Source organism: Anopheles bellator, chromosome 2, assembly GCF_943735745.2.
Source record: "Anopheles bellator chromosome 2, idAnoBellAS_SP24_06.2, whole genome shotgun sequence".
NCBI classification, from domain to species: Eukaryota; Metazoa; Arthropoda; class Insecta; order Diptera; family Culicidae; genus Anopheles; species Anopheles bellator.
In genome coordinates this window covers 23,431,888-23,451,503 of record NC_071286.1, presented here as the reverse complement: position 1 = coordinate 23,451,503, position 19,616 = coordinate 23,431,888, and the positions used below count along the sequence as shown (strand labels likewise).

General features: G+C 50.9%; 3 protein-coding genes across 3 annotated transcripts; 1 reads left to right on the top strand and 2 right to left on the bottom strand.

Moving 5' to 3' along the window:
- Positions 1–529: 529 nt before the first annotated feature.
- Positions 530–6,503, bottom strand: LOC131210849 (protein tipE). Its single transcript, XM_058204153.1, has 2 exons — positions 5,728–6,503; positions 530–599 (listed from the first exon to the last, which is right to left on the bottom strand). Exons 1-2 carry the CDS (start codon positions 6,501–6,503, stop codon positions 530–532), a joined length of 846 nt encoding a protein of 281 aa, XP_058060136.1.
- A 9,676-nt stretch (positions 6,504–16,179) lies between these two features.
- LOC131212626 (cyclin-dependent kinases regulatory subunit) lies at positions 16,180–16,889 on the top strand. Its single transcript, XM_058206559.1, has 2 exons — positions 16,180–16,424; positions 16,507–16,889. The coding sequence occupies exons 1-2, from the start codon at positions 16,251–16,253 to the stop codon at positions 16,576–16,578; spliced, it is 246 nt and encodes an 81-aa protein (XP_058062542.1). The 5' UTR covers positions 16,180–16,250; the 3' UTR covers positions 16,579–16,889.
- Positions 16,890–16,945: 56 nt separating this feature from the next.
- LOC131212625 (transmembrane protein 216-like) lies at positions 16,946–19,294 on the bottom strand. The gene is made up of 2 exons (XM_058206558.1): positions 18,755–19,294; positions 16,946–18,546 (listed from the first exon to the last, which is right to left on the bottom strand). Exons 1-2 carry the CDS (start codon positions 18,972–18,974, stop codon positions 18,353–18,355), a joined length of 414 nt encoding a protein of 137 aa, XP_058062541.1. The 5' UTR covers positions 18,975–19,294; the 3' UTR covers positions 16,946–18,352.
- Positions 19,295–19,616: the final 322 nt, after the last annotated feature.

The window sequence follows — 19,616 nt, the reverse complement described above, 5'->3', positions numbered from 1 at the left end:
GGTGCCTTTCATGAGTGTTTCAGTAAACGGAACGACGTGTTGGGAATCAAACTCCTGGAAGGAAGCTCCAAGAGATCGTGGCGTCCTTCTTCACTTAGAGGACGGCAAGCCAGCGCTATGATTCGGCCGGCGTACCGGCGGCGTACACGGCGTACCGGAACGAGATCCGGGAAAGGCGCACAGCGTCGTCGAGCTGGAGACTAAAACCGGCAGGAACAAACATCTTCTTCTTACCGAATACGTCGCGCCGAGCGAACTCGTATACGGGACTCGAACGCAGACTGGTGGCGCCGCCCACGGCCAGTAACGACACCAGCACCAGCCACTTGGCGAGCGGGTTGACGGAGGTGGTGGTGGCGATGCAGTGGGTGATGACCAGTGGTAGCAGCGGCGCAGTCCGAACGGGGCGCTGTCGGAGGGAACATCGGTGTGGAGCGCCGTGGAACACCGGGCACGACAGGATACCTCGTCATAGGTCGCTACTCGTCGACGGATTGCCGAGGTTACTCTCCAGGGTGTCATCTTTGTGTCAGAGTGGCTGCTTGTACACCTCGATCGCCGGTGTCAGCATGTCCACCCGTGTCGATATCGAAGAATCGCTGGCGGAAGAGGCAAGAGAACAGACAGAATTAAGAACCAGCCGAAAACAGTGCGGCCACGTGTCGACCACGTGGTGGCAAATAAAATGGCGGCCCCATTAAGGGAGCAAATTGGAGGAGAAACAAGGCGGACCCCGTCCAGGAGACGGATGGACCACGGACTCCGCTGTAATGTATGCGCAAAGGTCGAGAAATTTGTGTAACTGCAGCACACCGCCGTCGGGAGTAGTGTTTTTCGGGGCGAAGCAAAAGTTATGAACCCAACCCAGCCCGAGTCCTCGCCTTACACGCGATGACGGATGTGCTGACGTCCGCGGAAGACGCTGCGGACCGGGCCGCGCAGTTGAATAGTCTTTTCGCATGCAATGTCCCATTAAATCGTCCGGGCACGTGTTTTATGATTTTCACTTCTTTCGATCCGCCAGCCGCATGCCGAGCCAGCCGTGGGCCCCGTACGGATCCACGTCTGATCCTGCCGTGGCCCGCGGGTTCGTGCAGTGAGAATGAAGTTGTTGCTGATTGGGGCGTGCCAATGAAAATATGTTTTTAATAAAGAAATTCATCGTCGCATTTTTTGGGGCCACCCCATTCGGCGCAACGCAAGCATGCGCGGGGACATGCGAATTTCCGGGCGCGCGCTAAATGGGGCATAACAGTCTAGTCGGGAGACAGTCGGACACGGACTTTCTGTTTGAAGCGTTTGCAGGAACTTAGTGATTAGTGAGTCTCTGGACAGGCCGTTCATTGCGTTTACCCGTTGAAACGGAAATTTTACGCTTGCCTTGCTGACCTTGAACTTGTTTATGCGTGTCGATTCGTCTGTCGTTGGTCAACAACTCAGACACGTGTCGGTACGACGCGCGGGCTATGGTTCATTTTATTTTGCATTCAGAACTATATGTCGAACTGTTATGACGAAATTTGAATTTTTTCTCAAAAACACTCACCGTTACATGAAAGATTTAATGATTTTAAAGTTATACTACTTTTGATTATGTACTGAGAATAAATTTGTAATCGTTTCGTGGCACAGTTAATCGTTGTCTTAAGTGAGATCAAAATATTATTATAGTAAAAAACTAACGTGAAAATTTTTAAGAGAACTCTGCTCCGTCCATGGCAAGCATTTTTCGTTAGTGAAACTTGTTGATAAATTATTCTGAACACTATTGAAGCCCATAATGTTGGTTTCGGAAACACTGTTCTCAAATTAGATGCAGCTTCGCCAAGCAGTTGATCAAATTCACAGCATTGTTTAATCATTTCAAACATTTAAACACAAATCAAAATATCTTTTGATGACAGTGGATGAAACATGGATCTATTGCAACTACCCGGATTCAAAAAGGCGCTCAAGTTAGATGGTACGAGTCGGTTAAACCCGTCCGAATAATCACAAATGAGTCCGTAAACTATCAGTGGATGACGACCATTATATTCTGGGATGTTTACAGAATTTTGTTCTTCAACTAGCTCAAAGTTGTAAATACTATAACCAACGGCTATTGCTTTAGTGTTTCGAACGTAAGAAAGGGAAAATTACCACTATGAAACCAACTTGAAGTGCTTCTTCGCCCATTTGCCAGAGTTCCCAGTTGTATTGTAGGCAAAAGGAGATGAAAAAGTGCATTGTGTTGCAACACAACATTGGCGAATTTAGGTTACGAATATGATAACCTGCACCTCTTTTCCTTAACAAAACCAGTCAAGTGATTCAAATCTTCTCCATATGACATTTCTTGGTGGAACTTTTCTCCCCGGTTTTCCTCCAAAGAATTTTCGCACTATTTCGCTCTGCCTTTGTCAGCCAGTGGGTCAGCCTTGGCCCATTTGCATCATGGTACCCGACCGCCTACCGTCCACAGAGCGCCGTGCGCTGAAGCTCAACTACGAAGAGAAGACGCCACTCCGAGAGCCACGAGAAAAAATGATCGAATTTATCATCCCGCCATCAAACATCGTTAGACTACACATTCCGGTCCCTCTCTGGTGAGGCCTCGTGAGGAGAGATTCATTTTGAAGAGCTGCTCCACACTCACACCGTCGCCCATTTCGTTGCCCATTCTTCTGGGAGGTCGCATTTTTTATGTGATTTCCTCTACGCAAAGGCAGGGAGCATCACGAGCATCCGGGTGCGTAGCGTCGTCAGTCACCCGGGCTGCGTTATGTGAGCGTTTGTTGGGTGATTTTTCTTCTCGACTTTCATTTCCTTCGAGGCAGCTTATCTTGGCACGCCGTGTCGACTTTGCCAAAGTGACAGGCCCCCTATTTGGCCCCCGTCTCGATGACGGAAAGACGTTATTGAACAGCGCTCTCATCATCATCATGATGGCCGTCGCCGTACGCCTTTCCCTGTTCGACACTCTGGCAGCTCCGGCATGGGAGCATGTAAATACTATCAACATAATCATCGTGATCATTCTCGACGCTCGGCGTACGGACGGGCCGGCGTACTGCCAAAGAATTTCTAATGAAGTCTTCTCATCCTTCTTTTGGGGCTTTTTTTCGGTCCAAACTCACAGCACAGCGGGTCCTTTGAATCCGCCCCTTTCTGTCGGGCGATCGAGGCGGGGTGGGCTCGGGGCGGGATGATGCCACCAGTTACAGTTCGCTAGAAAGCCAACGGTACGGCCGAATACACGTGCTTATGATGCCACTTGCAAACTGATGATGGGCAATATTTTATAATTTTTCAGAGTGTCCCTTCTTTGCCGGAGGCTTCGGGTTGGCTTGGACCCATTTCATTGGGAGTTCGTGCGTGGCGATGAAGTTACGTTGCTTGGAGATGTCTTTTCTATTGGTCTCACTCGCTGGATTTGGGGTTGTGCTGCACGTGAGGCGTTTCCTGGTAATCGACACAACGAGGATGCGTAATGCCGAAGCCATCAGCACGTATCGCCAGCAATTGTCCATTCGGTCGAAATTTGAACGATTTTTGAACGGTGGGAAGGCCAGTACTTTAACAGATCGGGCACACCAAATCGAGTGACTCCGAAGAGTTAAGACGTGGACGAGAAAGAGAGATGGGTGAACGAATTTATGGGAAAGATAATCACGCTTGCGATAAGCTTTTATTAGTGTGATGAGCGTTATCGAGGGTCGGCTGGATATTGAACGTTGCATATGGAAAAAAATAACAAGGGAAATGGCACTATTTTGTCAAAAATGCCTTTTAGACCCTTCTTCTTGGCCCATTCATGATCAATGTAAACTCGATTCTTTTTTTAAAGTGAGATGCTTTAAAAAAGCAAAAACACCATTGAACCGTATGAATTGGAAGGCAACCTTCGCTGTTGAATACTTTTGGGCGCATCTAGTTGATGCACACTTTGAACATAAACGCCAAGAAGTATGCAATTTTAGTAGCCTAGACCGCTTTTACTCACTGTTAAGAAATGTTTGAAGAAAATATTCATTTTTGAAGACTCTAAATTTAAAGAATTAAGCGAAACCTGCAACCACTGCAAAATTCATACAGCCAACACACCACGGCAGTGTTGTCCGAGGACTCTTTAGGACCCAATTCCTCCCAGCCGGTGAGCACCGCTTCACGCAACTAGAGTGCCCACTACTACATTATTCATGGGACGTCCATTGCGTTGTTTGCGCCAGAAACAGAAAACACAGCAAAAAGCACAGCGAACGACGGACCACTAGCGAGGCGAGCGGTGACTCATGACTGCAAACACATACGCGTCGGGCGAAACAAAACGGGACAAACAAATATATACTCTCCGGGCGTAAGCAGAGGGTGAGAAACAGATTATCACTTATGGCTTCCGCCTTCGCCCAGGCCGCCAACGGAAGCGGGACGGCACAAGATAGTGCCCCCGCCGGAGGGCCCTTCATTCCAGGCCGCAGAGAGAAAGAAAATGAAAATCTGAGCCCTCCCAAACAGCAGCGTTCTTCGGGGACGCCAAGGGACACTTGGTTGCCGGGGCTTTAGCAAACGGTGAGGGTCAAGCGCACCCAACTACCCGAATTGGGGCCATTGCGGACGCCATTGCGAACTAGGGGTCACAAGCGGAGGTTTCAACCGCACTCTAACAGCGCCGGCGCCCACGAGTATTAACCGTAATGAAATAACAAATAATCCAACGACGGCTGCCCATTTCGGGCGGTTATAGGAAATTGTCACGCGACTGTCACCTACGTTCGATCGGATCGCGAGGTGCTACGAACGGCGGGAAGCACAAGGATGCAAAGCGCGGAAGTGGAGAACTGAAACCCAGCCGGGACTTTGGTGGCCCTCGCTCCAGCGGGTCCGCCAGCTATTCGACTGTCATGCCGGGCACCCAACCGTTCCCTGGCACCATCCATATGCGCCACCCGTGTCACTTTGTGTCATTCGATTTGGGGCGGCGGCCGAGTCGTTGTTCATTTGGCGTTCGTGACTACGGGTGACAGCATTTCGGGTGAATGCAAAGAGCTCCAAGAGCAACCCTGACGAGCGCACTGCTTCAAGTGCATCCTGGCCGGGCGGAGTGGGGGAAGCCTCCGGCCTCGGCGCATACAAGTGGAAGGTCTAGTGGCGCCATTTAAACGCCACGAGGACAGATGTCAATGTCGGCCGCTTCCGGCAGATTTGGTGGTTTCGGCGGTTGTTATGTGGACTTTTTGAAGTACTTTTAATTTCGACTCTCTCTCTCTCTCTCTCTCTCTCTCTCTCTCTCTCTTCGGGGAAGTTGTGGGAATGGTTGAAGGCCTTGCGGAAACAAGTCCTCCTTCGCACGGGTGGAAAGTGAGCATCGTTACAAACATACGATGGTTTCGTGCTCAAGTGTTAAAATGGCCGTTCTGCCAACGGCGCCGGGCTCGAATTGCCCGCAAACGCCTCCGGTTAAATTACTTGCCTCATTGTTACCAACAGGGCACATTATAACCTGCCCCCGCGCTCGACGCCCTGGATCGAACCGCTTCAGAAAACTTGTTTAAAATAATTAATTCCACCCAAGGTGCGCGTGTCGCGGTCCACAAGTAGCTGGAGAGCTGAGAGCTCTCTTGGGCCGGGACCGCGTTTCGGAAAAGGTGAAAGTTTACCGGGACCGTCGCAGATCCGACCGACCGAGGAAGGCGCACGGTTTCGTGGGCGGCTTGCAATTGATATCTCGCGTGGCGGCGGGCTTACCTGAGGTTCTCTATCCTAGGGCGGCGGTGCCGGTGCCGGTGCCGGCGCCGCTCCTTCTTACACCTACAATCACAGTGCATGATGCAGAGAAAGACCGACGAGACGACGGTCACGATGAACGGCACGACGAAGAAGTGCACGATCGTGCTGACCTGGTCCTCGCGGTTGTACGCCGTCATCACGACCGTCTTGTTCTGCTTCGAGTAGTAGCAGGGAAAGACGGCCCCCTCGAAGCCGTACAGGTCGGTGAAGTTCTTGCACTTGACCGTCGGCGGGTAGCCGCAGCCCTTGATGTTGACGAGCAGGATCGCCTCTTCCGAGCGCCCGATGTCGGTCAGGTTGAACAGCTCGGCCGGCGTCGCGTTGAACGGGAAGGTAAAGTTGAGATCGTCGATGAACGTCACGTAGATGTGCGTGCACTTGAACACGTCCGAGGTGCAGCCCTCGCGGCACGAGCTCCAGGAGCAGTTGAACAGCCCGGTCATGTCCTCGCGCCGCGTCGTCACGCACATCGTCGGCTGCTCGACGAAGTCGCCGACCAGCGTCGAGATGGCCGGGTCCACGTACAGTGGCACCAGGAAGAGCAGCGAGGCGCCGGCCGTCACCGACAGGAACGCCAGCCCGGACGTGGTGTAGAAGGAGGCGTTCTCCCGCAGCGACCGCTTCGGCGGGGGCCCATTCTTCGCCTTCTTGGCCGCCGCTAGCTCCAGCAGCTTCTTCTTGCGCAGCTCTTCGGCCTGTTGCTCGAGCAGCAGCTCCGAACTATCGCTCCTCATGGTCGTGGTTGCTGCTGCTGACACACTGCAGGCATGCACCGCAGCTTGGACCGGGTGGTGCCGGTGCCGGAGGGGCCGGGGCCGGGGCCGGGTGCGTCGACCACGGCAGGGGAAGCACGGGCCCGACTAGGGCCGGAAGCCCGCCCGCGAGCACCGCTGGTGCTGCCGAGGGCGAAAACGACGACGACGACGACGACGACGACGACGACGGCGACGGTCGCCGCCGGGCCGGTGATGGTGGCGGTGGCGGTGATGATGAGGAGGACACTGATGGCGGCGGTGCTGTGGCCGGGGCCGGGTTTCCGGCATCCGCTGCTAGGAGTCCCGCTGCTGCTGCTGCTGCCAGTGGAACCAGTATGCACACGATCCACAACATCCCCTCCTCTTCCCTTCAAGGACACGCCGCCGTGGCGCTCGCCACAGAGATCCTTCGCTACCGCGGACCCCGGAAGGCCAGACCACCGCGGACCACTCGCAGCCGCTCTCCTGTGTGTTTGTGTGGATGTGTGTTTCACAATGATCAAAAATCACAGCGGGGCGGCTTCTCGCTCTCTCTCTCTCTCTCTCAGGGAGGCCAAACACTACCACACTACCACACTGGCAAGCAAGCCAGGTGCTGTCACGTAAACTGTCTCTCGACTCACTCACGGTCGCTCACGCTCTTTCACTCGCTTCACTCTCACTCGGCACGGAGCTTCTCACTTGCAGGCGCTCGATCTTTCGAGCTATGGCTCTAAAGGCAGCAAAGAACCTTCATCATTGTCGCCGTCGTCGGACACCACCGCCGCCACCGTTCATTCACTGATCACCGTTGCTTGGACCAGGTTTCGTTGTTCCGTTCGTTAGCCACGCACCACTCGCACACGGAAGGTCTCACCACTCACCGAGCCGCGAGACGCGCCACTCATACACGCGACGAGGATGCTGTCGCGCGCTATTCGGTTCGGTCGCAGGATGATGGAGGCGCCCGGTAGGCCACTGACTCACACCGTGCGGATGACAAACAGCCGCGGGTCGGCCGCTCCATCGGGCAGCTAATTAGCGTGCAATTTGGGTTTGATTTCATTAATGATGCCTGGGGGAGCTTGTGCCTCTGTGCCTGTCTGTCTGTCGTCCGAGCAGCGCAGCTCTTCGAGGTCCTATTCTTCGAGTTGTTGGTCCTTTCGCCGTTCCGGCGTTCTAAGCTAGCTGAAGCACTAAATGGCGGAAGGCGCTTAAGGCGTGTTGCGTTGTGCTCCGTTTCTTTCGATGGCTCACGCTTTAACCGCCAAGTGCTGCGAGAAGGGTTTCAAGGGCCGGACCTGCTGCGAGTCGAGGGCAACTAGGGGCCGTGTGGGTCCTCCAAGCCGTTCGGCTGGCTCGTTTCGGACACCACACTTCACCGCGTTTCGAAGCCCAACCCGCGTTCGGCTGGCTGCCTGGTGGCTGGCGAGCTAAAACATTCAACCTCGGTTCTTTTGGTATATTGATTTTTTCGTTCTAGCTGCTAACCTTTGCCGAGCCAAAACACGTATCGACACCTACACACACACACAAACACACACGCGAGTGGAGGCGTACTGTGATGGACAGCCGCCCTGGGGAGCACCCGCTCCAGCGGGGACGACAGGCGATTGGGCCGGCCCGATCCTTCGGGGTCGGGCTGCCGACAGGAACTTTGAGCCGCCCGCCGATTTTCCCGGAAACTGTTGAATTTTTTTGAGTTTTGCGTTTACTTTTGCTGCCTTGCTGCCCAACCGACCAATTGGCGGCAGCGGCAATTTGTTTGATCGACGTCCGCACTGTGCGGAAGGCTTTACAATGTGTGCGCCGTCGGGCCGGAAGGCGCGGTGCCGGTAATTTCACATGGGCTTCGCGCGCTGTGTGGCTATTAGGACGTTTATGGGACGTTTATGGGCACTTTCTGTCCGAATCTGCTGGGTGCTGTTGAAGAAAGGTACAAAACTTACATTCCGTGATTTTTTCGCCCACACCAAATTCTCAACTTGCAACGGTATTTTATATCGAAATCGAGGGCATATCCTTGTTCAAGACGTCCAAGGCACACGTTTTGTAGAAAAAAGTTCAAACCGATCCACGGCTGAAGGGCACAGAGACACTCGACCGGGCGGCTGGTTGGGCGTAACTCAGTACGACTTTGACCGCAGTCATCCTTAAATTTGTAATAAGTGGCCCCTTCAGCCGCAGGACGGTTTTATGCGAGGGAGTGCCCATTACAAGCCAATCCCTGCCACTCCCCTCCCGGATGACGACCCACCGACAGGCGGACCCGCAAATCACGGAGTGGAACGTTCAAGAATCGAAATCGGGTGAACAGACGGAGCGACCCCCCGAACGTTTGTCCAAATCTCTTTCGCCTTTCGCAGAACTCCGAGACTCCGATGTGCTGTAATGTGATATTGAGAAAGAGACGCGCTTGGAAAGCGGGAAAAGGACACTCTTACACTAACTGCATTGCCCCTCCATTTGTGACCCATTTTGGGCCAATGCAGTACGGTGGCAGTTTTTTGGAGCACTTATATTCGCGGCGTTCCTGCCTTGATTTTGTAAGGAGTACAGCCTATTCTAGCAATCGTTGGGTTTTTGCATAGATTTTCACAAGATCAAGTAAGTGTTGATCGTCTGTTCGTAATGGATTAATCCCAGCAGATCTCATCTTGTGTTGGAGCAAAAAAATCAAGAAAGTATTTAAGTGGCTTCGTATGGACTTCTTTTCTTAATCTTAGAAAAATGGGCCGGACCGTATTTATTTAGACTTCGTGTAAGGGATAAAATTCATTGTAAATGGCAGTAAATAAAAATATACGTTATGTGTAAGCCGAGTACAAAATGGATCTAAAACTACGGTATTTCAAACACAATGGCGGTGTTTCTATCGCAGTCAGATCATTTGATATTAATGGATATGATTCAAAATCATCGGAACTGCTAAACGGAAGTAGAATTAGAATATTTAGAAATGGCTTACCAAATGGCATTTCTTGGACAACAATCGCCAAATGAATGAATGCTCAATGTGCCAGAAGGTCGGGCAGCCCGAGGTCGCTCAAATATTGTTAGCAAACCCGCAGACGGGAGATCGAATCCAAAAGTCCCCAAATAAATTATGTTTCCGGTCCAATGTCATCTTCGTCGAATCAACCAGCGCCCCAGTGTCAACCGGAGAGTGACAGAATGGGTTCAGCTATTTTGAGCCACAGGAAAACTGCTGGTCCGGGACTGGTGCAATTAAAAGTGCATTAGAAAAACTTAGGCTAATGTCCAACAATGTGTCCGTTGCGGAGGCCCCGCGTCATGTCGGTGATTAGATTACACCGAATTTGATTTGTGGCGCGGTGCTGCCGGAACTGCCAGTGGCCGGAATGGAAGGGGGTCCTGAACCAAAGTCGGGTGCCAATACGGGTGCCCACGGCCTACGGCTCCGGTCTCCGGAGTGAAGGTTATTTATTCTGCCAAAGTCTTCACGCTAATTGCCGCGAGGGCTGACCGGAAAAGTTCGAACCGACCGACCAGAGACCGGCAGATTTGCTTGGGGCAGATGGCAGATGGGATCGGGTAAAAGGATTAGCATTTCAATCACATCAGCCACCAAAACCAGTGGGAGTTAAATTTCCATTCGCCTTCCAGCTGCTTTCCAGCTGTGGAATTGGGTGGAATCTCTTGGACCACCACAATACGTTGCCGGACTAGCTCGAGGGAGCAAGTTTGGGATTATTCGAATTAAAATTAGACGATGCTTCAAGGTTTTTACGCTTGGTCGACGAAAAATGTGAAAGCCACCGTTGAAATAGACCAGCTCCAAGTGAAAACCTCTTTTGCAACTTTTTGGAACTTTTGGAACAGTAATGTGAACTACAAACGAAATGGAAAATACAACAAATCACGAACCCCGCGGAACTAGCCTTTGGTTCGAGTTTCGTTCGTCTACGGGTCCGATGCATCCCACCAAAATATGTTGCTCCGAACCTTGCCAGAAGTTTCGCGAACGTTGCCGTTCCGGCCGATGATGATGATGGCGGTTGGTTGGACGGACTTTCGCCGGAAGGAAGGTGAGCGAGAGCGGACGTTGCATACAAATAAATAAAAGTGCACCGTCACTGTGCCGCCCCGTCATGCCATACGACGGCGTTTACAATGGCCATCAAAAGCCATCCCGTGGGCAATAGCCTATTGTGCAGGCGGAAGCCAGCCAGCCCACCCACAAAAGCTTCCACACGTTGCCAATGCCCAACCGAACACACATACACACACCGATTTGCGGCTGAAGCCTCGGGCGATCGACGTTCGGGGCTGGTGCTTTATCAGCGAAGCTGTCAAAGCAATCACCATGGCGAATGCGTTGATGTGTAGCTGGTGCATCGCTGCATCGGAAGGCCACCGGGAGTTGTTTTCACGATGCTCCAATTTAAACATCTACGTTTTTGCTGCCGTAGTTGTTGTTGTTGTTGTTGCTGCTGCTGTGGCCGCTTTGCCAACGTCCATTACACACTCCTTACACACGCCCCCAGAGGGAAAGGTCCAGGAAGTGGGAGCCTTGCGAGTTTGAAAGTATCGATTTTTCCAACGTTTCCAAATCACTTTGCCCGCGTGCTCTCTCTCTCTCTCTCACACACCCACCCACACACACTCTCAATCTCACTCACTCTCTCTCACACACATAGCGAAACGGCCACCGCCCCCCCACAACGGGGGCCACCGGGCGCGTTCGGAGCAGAAATGGAAAATGATTTTCCCACTTTCTGACCAGCTTTGTTTTTGGCCGAAGGAGAGCAAAGGAAAGCGATACGGGGAGGCCACTTGACTCCACGGTGCGGTGCTCAAGGATGTTGGTGTTGTTTAAAGCAAAAGATTAGCTGGAGTGGGTCATTCATTTGCCAGAGTTGAACTGGCCTTCTAGGTCTGGATTTGGATTTGAGTGGACTTTGGTGGACTTTGGAGGCTTTCCCATCGCTACTGCCATCGGCCACCGGTTCGCAAAAGATGACTGCCCCTGGACCTCTCAAATAGTCGAGTCACAAGTGTGTCCTGGTTTGTGTGTGATCTGTTTGGGTTTTGCAAACGAAGCCGTCAGAAGCTTCACCACTGAAACGATCATCTGCTGCAGCTGATTTGTTGAAGAGAAGCATCTTATGTAATTTTCGTCGATTCTTTTTGATGTAGACTTTTATATTAACCTTTCATGCTCCAGTTAACTTCCGATGGGATTGGGACTCGTTGGCGAAGGACTCCATAAACTCACTGTTTATTGAAATCCGCTAAAACGCCTCGTGATCACGATTCGCGAACCGACGCTCGAAAACAAATAATAGGCCCAGGCGCTGCGAATTCACGAAAGATCACGCAATTAACGTATAAAAATCTTTACCACGTCTATCGACGGTGGAGCCGTCCCGTCCGTGCCTCGACCGGAGCTGAGCGTCATTTACTGGGCTCTGTTCAATTGCCGCAACATTCACAACGAAAAAGCCTACGATTTTGTACACTTCCTACAGCCTGGAACCGGCCCTGATAGATAGTGGCAACGGGGCAATTATAACAGGGTCCGGTCGTTTGGTAATTCACTGTTAATATCTCATCGGGCTTATTTGTACACCACGCTGCTTGCGTGCCCGTTGACCTGGCGGTAATTAATCAAGTTCCTCCTGTCAGTTGCTCTTGGCCACTCCCGCTCCATCATCCGTCCGACTTCCCTACAATGGGACCAGCGGGAGTCGCAGGTACGACGGCGTTGGCCAGCAAACGGATAAAAGGATACAATTAACGATGCACTTTGTCGCTCCTTCCTTTCGGTCTCTTTGACTACTCTTTCTCGGCCTCTCTCTCTCTCTCTCTCTCTCTCTCTCACACACACACACTCTCTCTCTCTTTCTCGCAAAGTGAATCCAAAACAAATCGTATATCGCCCGAGGGACAACTTGAAGTGGAGGTTAAACTTTTATCCAAACCTCAACATAACCTCGTCGCGTTCGGGTAACTCGACGGTTCGATTCCCATGATTCGCCGTGCCGTGCGCTTCACAGGCTCACGGTAGGGGAGTCCCAACGGTCACCAACACCAACACCGGCCAGGCGGCCACGCTCGGCGACCATCTGGTGCGTCGCCATCATCGGCACCGTCCGCCCGTCGTCGAGTGCAGCGATTGCGGGTGGGACCCAAACTGATTGTGTAACAGCCACGTTTTTTTTGTTTGCTTCTTCTTCCGCCACCAGCGTGGACTATCGAGTGTTTCCCATCTATGGGCTGTGTTTGTGTTTGTATGTTCCACTTCCGCTCTTCCGTTCCGTTGCTGGTTTCGCCGTTTTCGAGGACCAGAAAGGAGCTTCGTCGAGTTAGTAGTTCACCTTTCTTTTGCAATGGTTCGCATCTCTCTCTCTCTCCCTCTCTCTCTTTCCTATTGTTTTCTATCTCATCCGCCATGGCTGCGTTTCGTTTTCTTTCGGATCGTCCAATTTCGTTGAGGGCAAATTTTGGGCGAACTTAACGAATCAAGACGAGACAAGCGAGAACGTGCTCTAAAGAATGTACAAATTCTTGAGCGAGTAATAAAAACACAACTCATCGAACAATTTTAATCCCTAGCTAAGTCCTTCAGAGAGGACCAAATATTCCGTTCCACGTCCATCTCTTTGTTCGGGATGGTGAACGATCAACTTATCGCGTTTTTCCTAGAGTTCCATTGCATCCCTCGAACCATCGGCCACGAGCTGACCTGTTTCATCTCTTCGTACACTTTAAGCCCGATTTAACCGAATCGAATCAGGTGAGAAATCAATCGTTACACACCCACCTATGCATACACTCACGTATTCCCTAACACACAGAAACTGGCTGCCATTACGACGGAAATCAATGACGATCCTGTACGACGGTACACACATGACACACGGGGACTCAACTACATACGAGTAGAAAGAAATTAGATAACCCCGATCCTTTCCCGTGGACAGACTCGCTAGATATGGGTATGTAACCGCAAGGCCCCCCACATAAGGCCCACTCTCCGGCGAGCCCTCCAGTGCCACAGGTTTGCCAACTCTGGCGAAGATGGGAGCGATGCCTTGGGGCGCTGGCTGTGCGCCTGCACGACCCTCGACTACAGACACGGGTGATAAGCACACAGCAGGGAGAAAACTATCACAACGATGAGCCTAGGTTCAGTCTAGGTTCTACGAACCGTGAGTCCTTGATTCCCTGCCCCTTGGGGGCGGGTGTGCTTTCTTGGAGATCGCCAATTTTGAACTCAAACTCGAGGCACGCTGACTCTACATGTCGCCAAGAAGTGGGTATCCCCTTCGATAGGGGGAATCGTGTCGTTGCGTTCGTCCACAGAAAGGATGCACAGGTGGCGAACGTAACGCACGGACGAGTGAATAACGTACTCTGATAACACTCGTCGTCAAAGGGAGCCACTTTCCCGAGTACAGTCGTTGGACTCCATTTTGCTTTCTCGCGATGTTCGAGCACTGTAGCACCCACTGCCCACCCGGTCGGTGCCGAAGGTGGTACGCTCCAAACGAGTGCGGATAACTTTAGCGCGAACGTCGCGACCAACGGACGAGCATCGGATCGGAATTGCAGCGCTAGACTGAGGCTCGCAGTGTTTCGTTCGAGGCCACGGACCGCTCCCCACAGTGGGAGAGATCAAAAGCGGTGGCCAACGGTGTGCTGTCTGCGACCCACAGATACACCCGCGCACGCTGCAAAAGGATACGGGAAACACTAACACTGTCGCAGTCATCTCTACCGCTACCACCACTACGGCACGACCCACTGAGGGTGACTCTGGCGATCGAGAGAAGCGGAGAGCTGTGAAGAGAGTGAAGAGAGCGTCGGAACCCACACGAGCCCTGGGGCCAATCCTTGCCATGAGTGGAGTGCAAAATAAATAAATTACAACGTCCACCCTGTCGTTTGGAATTCGGAAAAGCATCGGAAAATGAGACCTGACATATTGCCGTTGGCATTTGTTGGCCAACATCCCGAAACGCCAACAGCCACCAGGCGGCTCCATTGAGCTTTCGAACCGCCAGACCACCAGCGAAAAAAGCTGGTTGCGAACTGATTGGGTGTCGTGAGCTGGACATGGTGACTGAATTTTCCGAATGGTTCTCTGAAAACCCGTTTTCACGAGGAAAACAAAAGTCGCCTGTATCGAACATCGTTGCGTTCCTTGCGTTCATTTTTCTCCGTCTGCCAAAGCTCACCGTACGCTATTTTCTCATCCGCCCGACGAGAACTTCCCCTACCAGGGACCAGGGTTCATTGTAGTGGTGTGCCGCTTTATTATTCGTCCTTTCGTTGCGGGAGGTGGTTCGAGGTTTTGCGCTGGCTGTTCGCCATTATCCTACCGGTGGAGGACTAAACGCAAACAATGCCGCACACATACAGGTTCGGGCGCGGTGCGCACACCAAAGCGCTCTGGGGTTGTGTTGTTTACATGCTGGCTGCCCTTACCAACACATCGGCCCAGCTCGGCCGTCTGGTGTGTCTGGCCACCCGCTAGCCACACACAAGTGCACCGCATCGGTGTCTGCGCCTTGCGCTGCCGGCGGACAGAAGACGGCGGCTCCGGTGGCTTTTCATTCAGAGATTTTTCCTTCGTTGCGCCTCGCTGACAGCAGCGACGGGCACCACGCCGATTCACGGTGGTGGATTCAGCGCCGTCATCGTTCACGGTGAGGGCAGCTTTGTTTGCTCAAAGCATGGGCCCACCATTACCTTTGGTGCGGGTCGCATGGAGACGGAGCCCGGCGCAGCCACCGCAGCGGCGGAAAGGTTCCAAAGATAAGAAATTGCTTTGCTGTCGGTCGCTTACAAGGGTGATGTTTCTGGCATTTGATGTCCAGGATTCGCGCCCGCCATGCATTCGCACGAGCTTTCATTCCCCAGCCTTCTTGCGCCAGCCCGACATTATTACACGCCGTTGGACGGGTGCAATGCTTTTCTGAAATACCAACGCAATTGTGCAGACAACGGTAATTGTTCCTCGGATATTCTCCGAAAGGCTTCAAAAGCGACCCGGTAATAGTTGCTCGTACCAGCAAGTGTGCGTGGCATTGCGGTGCTGTTTGTCTAGGTCTAACTTGCTGTACCACCGTGGTTTGTGCTTGTGTTTGAACCAGTGAAAGCGATGGCCCACACAGGGACCCATCAGCACACGCGTTTGTGGTTTATGAATGGAGGAGCAAACACGCGCTTCGTGTGCGTTAAGCAAAATGGTGCGCCATATGTGAATGCCCAACCCATCCATTGGTCTGATTAACTGCGGTATGAGTTGTTGGCCATATTTATTGCGCATCAATCAACCACTTGCAAGTCCTAGCATTAAACTTAGTCTTATTGAAAAACCTCAAAGTGCTAGCATGTACTGTAAAAATGTGTGATTTTCATATTATTGCTTACCAACGTATCCGGATTCGAAAGCCTCGAGCAACAGATATACAAACCCAGGCTTCCTCTACAATATTGTAAATTTATTTACCGTGATTCATATCAGTGACTAATCAATGCATTTAAACTGCCCATTTATAGCCAGTCCATTCGAAAGTAACGAATTTGAAGTTCGACATCATTTTGCCTTTCGGTGCTCGTGACGTCTTAGTTCATTTGCAACCACTGGGCACCCAAAAAATGACATTTGTGACATGTTTATTTTGCTGTTCAAATCAACTTGCTTAACGCTTTTTACAAACAATTCACCCGGCCAGTGTTTTTCCTGTGTGTAAATCGAATAAAACGTGCTCCACAATGCCTGCTGACGAAATTCAGTACTCGGACAAGTATTACGACGATGTGTTCGAATATCGACACGTTATACTGCCGCCGGACTTGGCGAAACTCGTTCCCAAAACCCACCTCATGACGGAGACCGAGTGGCGTAATTTGGGAGTGCAGCAGTCGCCCGGATGGGTGATGTATATGGTAAGAAACCCGCTTCCGGGAGAATAATACACTGGCGGTGTTCGGCAACTAGTTTTACGCATTATTCTTCATTCGTTCAAAGGTACACGCACCAGAACCACATATCCTGCTATTCCGGCGTCCTCGTGCGGCAGTGCCACCGGAACAGCCTTAAAATCATTATTTATGTTTGGACTTTTGTTACTTTGAGTGTTCTCCGATCTCATTACCATTCCTATTGTTGTACACGCGGAATCAAGCTGCAACCAGTTATGAACTACAAAAATTATTCAGCCGCAATGAATAACCAGCAGCTGAAGAAATTAGATTCCAATTAAGTGTTTCTTAATCTGAGAACTTCGCCCCGAGCGGCTGCTCTACCACGAGAGCACCTCTAGGGCGGCATTAGAATAAGTACATGTAAAACCAAAACGATTGCGAAAACAATTACCATGGACTATAGCGCAAAGCGGAAAAAATATAAACATTTCTTCACTACGTCTATCGGTCTTTTGTTTACCAATAAAAGTAGGGAACGCCGGTTCAAATTGGGAGGTTATATTTCAGTTGTTTCACTTGGAAATACAAGTACGAGTATGTTTACAGGTATCATACACGGATTGGTTTCGGCGTAGCATTACGCGTCGGTTTCTCACACACTTTGCTCTCAAAGGGCACAGTGTAGTTCGTATCGGCATGTTGCCGGTGATGGTTGAACGTGAAAGGAAACGAAAAGCAATCATAACCTGACAAGGACAAACGTTGCCGGCGTTATTATACACAACTTCGAAACGTGCAGATTCGTACTTGCGCTAGAGATTCGCTACCGATCGGTATCTGGAGTATAGATTGATATAACTTTCGTGTACCTTCCTGAACTACTATTTAGTAAATATTGATCAAAATTTTACGATGCACTTTAAATTTACTATATTGCAGTGGTTGCTTTTTCAATTTTGTCTGCTCGCCGACCCCTCCTGGCCAGCAGTACCTGATATTTGACACGCGCCAGACTTTTGCTAGGACTAGGATTTTAGCAAATTGCTCTAAGAATCGGCCACCAATGGCTAGGTTTTCGAAACCCGTTTGTTTTTCCCTTCACTATCTGTTTCCTACTAGCTAGCTGCGGATTTTGATTGGTTCGAGAAGTTGTTGAAACCGCGATGGGTGTTACTACCTAAGGATATATACGACAAGAGAACGAGAAAGAGTAAGTTGGACGCTTAGTTGAAAGGTAAGAACAACTGATATAAAATTCTTCGATTGAAGGTTTTTTGGTATCGCTTCGCATGACTAGAAGTGAAACTACGCCCTTTGGTATTGGTTTGTCAAAGGTAAATTTGTGCGATGGAGTGAATTGAAGCATGATTAAAGCAAGTGACCACTCTAAGAAAACCAGTGCGTGAGATTCGTGAACTGAGAAAACAACACGGTGTGAAGCAAGTCACGAGTTTCGGTAGAACATTTGCGCGCTGAGATAACTTATAGTAACTGTTGCTTGCTCCTACTGTTGCTCCTACTCGCATTGTCTCTCAACACCATTTGATTCTTGCCCCTGTTTGCCCGCGGCGGCACTAAGGTTGGCTACTTGGTTCGGTACGAGCCAGGGTAAAAAACTGCTGTCTGTCCGAACGCTTCACTATCGTGTACAATAAACTACATGGCACCTAGAAACTACCAGCCTTACGATGGCACACATTTTTGGCCAGTTTTGAGCAAGCTTATGGTCACGCGGGGTTGGAACCTTGTGTTGATGGCTTCGCTTCGCTAGAGCCCATCCGTGTGGGTAAATCCGTATGAACGGGATGACCTGTTCGAAAGCCCAACAAGGAAGGGGTTCCAAAAAAAGAATTTCCCCGAAGCTAAGAGTATGGTGAAGAGAACGTCGCTTGAAATCGCTCCGAAATGTTGTCCTGTGGCAGTTTCGCATTGTCGCTTTGATATTGCAATCAATCGTAGGAAGGCGGCCGGCAGAGCGTGAATACGAACAGTATCGCGAAGAACAGTTCCGCTGCCTGTAGTGATAACATTAAGGCACATAGGATGTACTCCAGGCGTAACCGATGCAGCTGGTAAAAGAGTAGGTAGCCCACGCCCATGCCACAGGGGATGGTCAGAAACACGGACAGAATCACATGCCAACCTAAAATGAAGAAAAATAATGAAATGGTAGTTAGGGCAACGTTCCACAGGTAAGTTGGCGGAGGTACACCTTCCCACAACGCCAGGCCGTCGATCGGTGTGGTTAGCGTTATGGAGGCCACTCAAGGGACAGACTATTTTTAACTGTAGGCAAGCCCGCTCTTTACCCCTGTCTGCCCGTTACATTTCAAGAATGCACGATACCTTACCGTGGTCACTGAGACTGCCCCTTCGGCCGAGGATGATACGGATCGTTTCGACTAAACATAGTGCCACCAGAATGCAGGCTTCGCGTAACAGTATGTGGTCGGGGTACTTCAAATTGACCGCTTTCAGCGTGAGCATCCCGAGCTCGCAGGCAGCGAACATTCCGAAGTAGAATGAATTAAGGTACAGCAGAATCTCGTAGGTCAAGCTTGGGTTTCCCATTGTCGACCGTTACTCCGTTGCTAGGCTGCTGTTGCCACTGCCGATGCTTTTATGCTTCCTGGCGGCAGTGCCCGGTCTTGGTCACTGAAGGCTGCTTATCATCCAGCGGCGCGAACTGGCGCCCCTTGATTGTTCCTGCAGGCGAGCATCCGCATCACCGTGGCACCAAATCGGGCCACTTTTGTTCCCTTCAATCCGTCCACGCCTTGCTCCCGTACCGCTTCGAAATACAAAAATTAACGGGGTGAACTTCGCCAATGAAGCGAAGGTGAATTTCTTCCCTAACTAACTAAGTTTTCTCACTGTACCGCACAGCCCAGTTTTAAGGAAAATGTTTATTTTTAGAACAGTGCGCTGCGAGAATGCGTTCTAAAGATGATTTTCCCTGCTTGACAGTTTTGTTTGGCGGTTGGCAAGGATACGATAACGGAGGATGAAATATTTCGCCTCAGCCAGCACTGGTAATGAAAGCGCTTAAATTACCGTTGTGCGTGTTTATTGAAAGATCTGCTTGTAGTTTTGGATGAACAGAAATCAAATTAGAAATCTCTTCACGAAGTTTCTCGTTTTTGAAACGCGATTGAACGATACGAATGTACAAACTCGTGCTGTGGACTGAATTATTTCAACACGCTCTAAGCT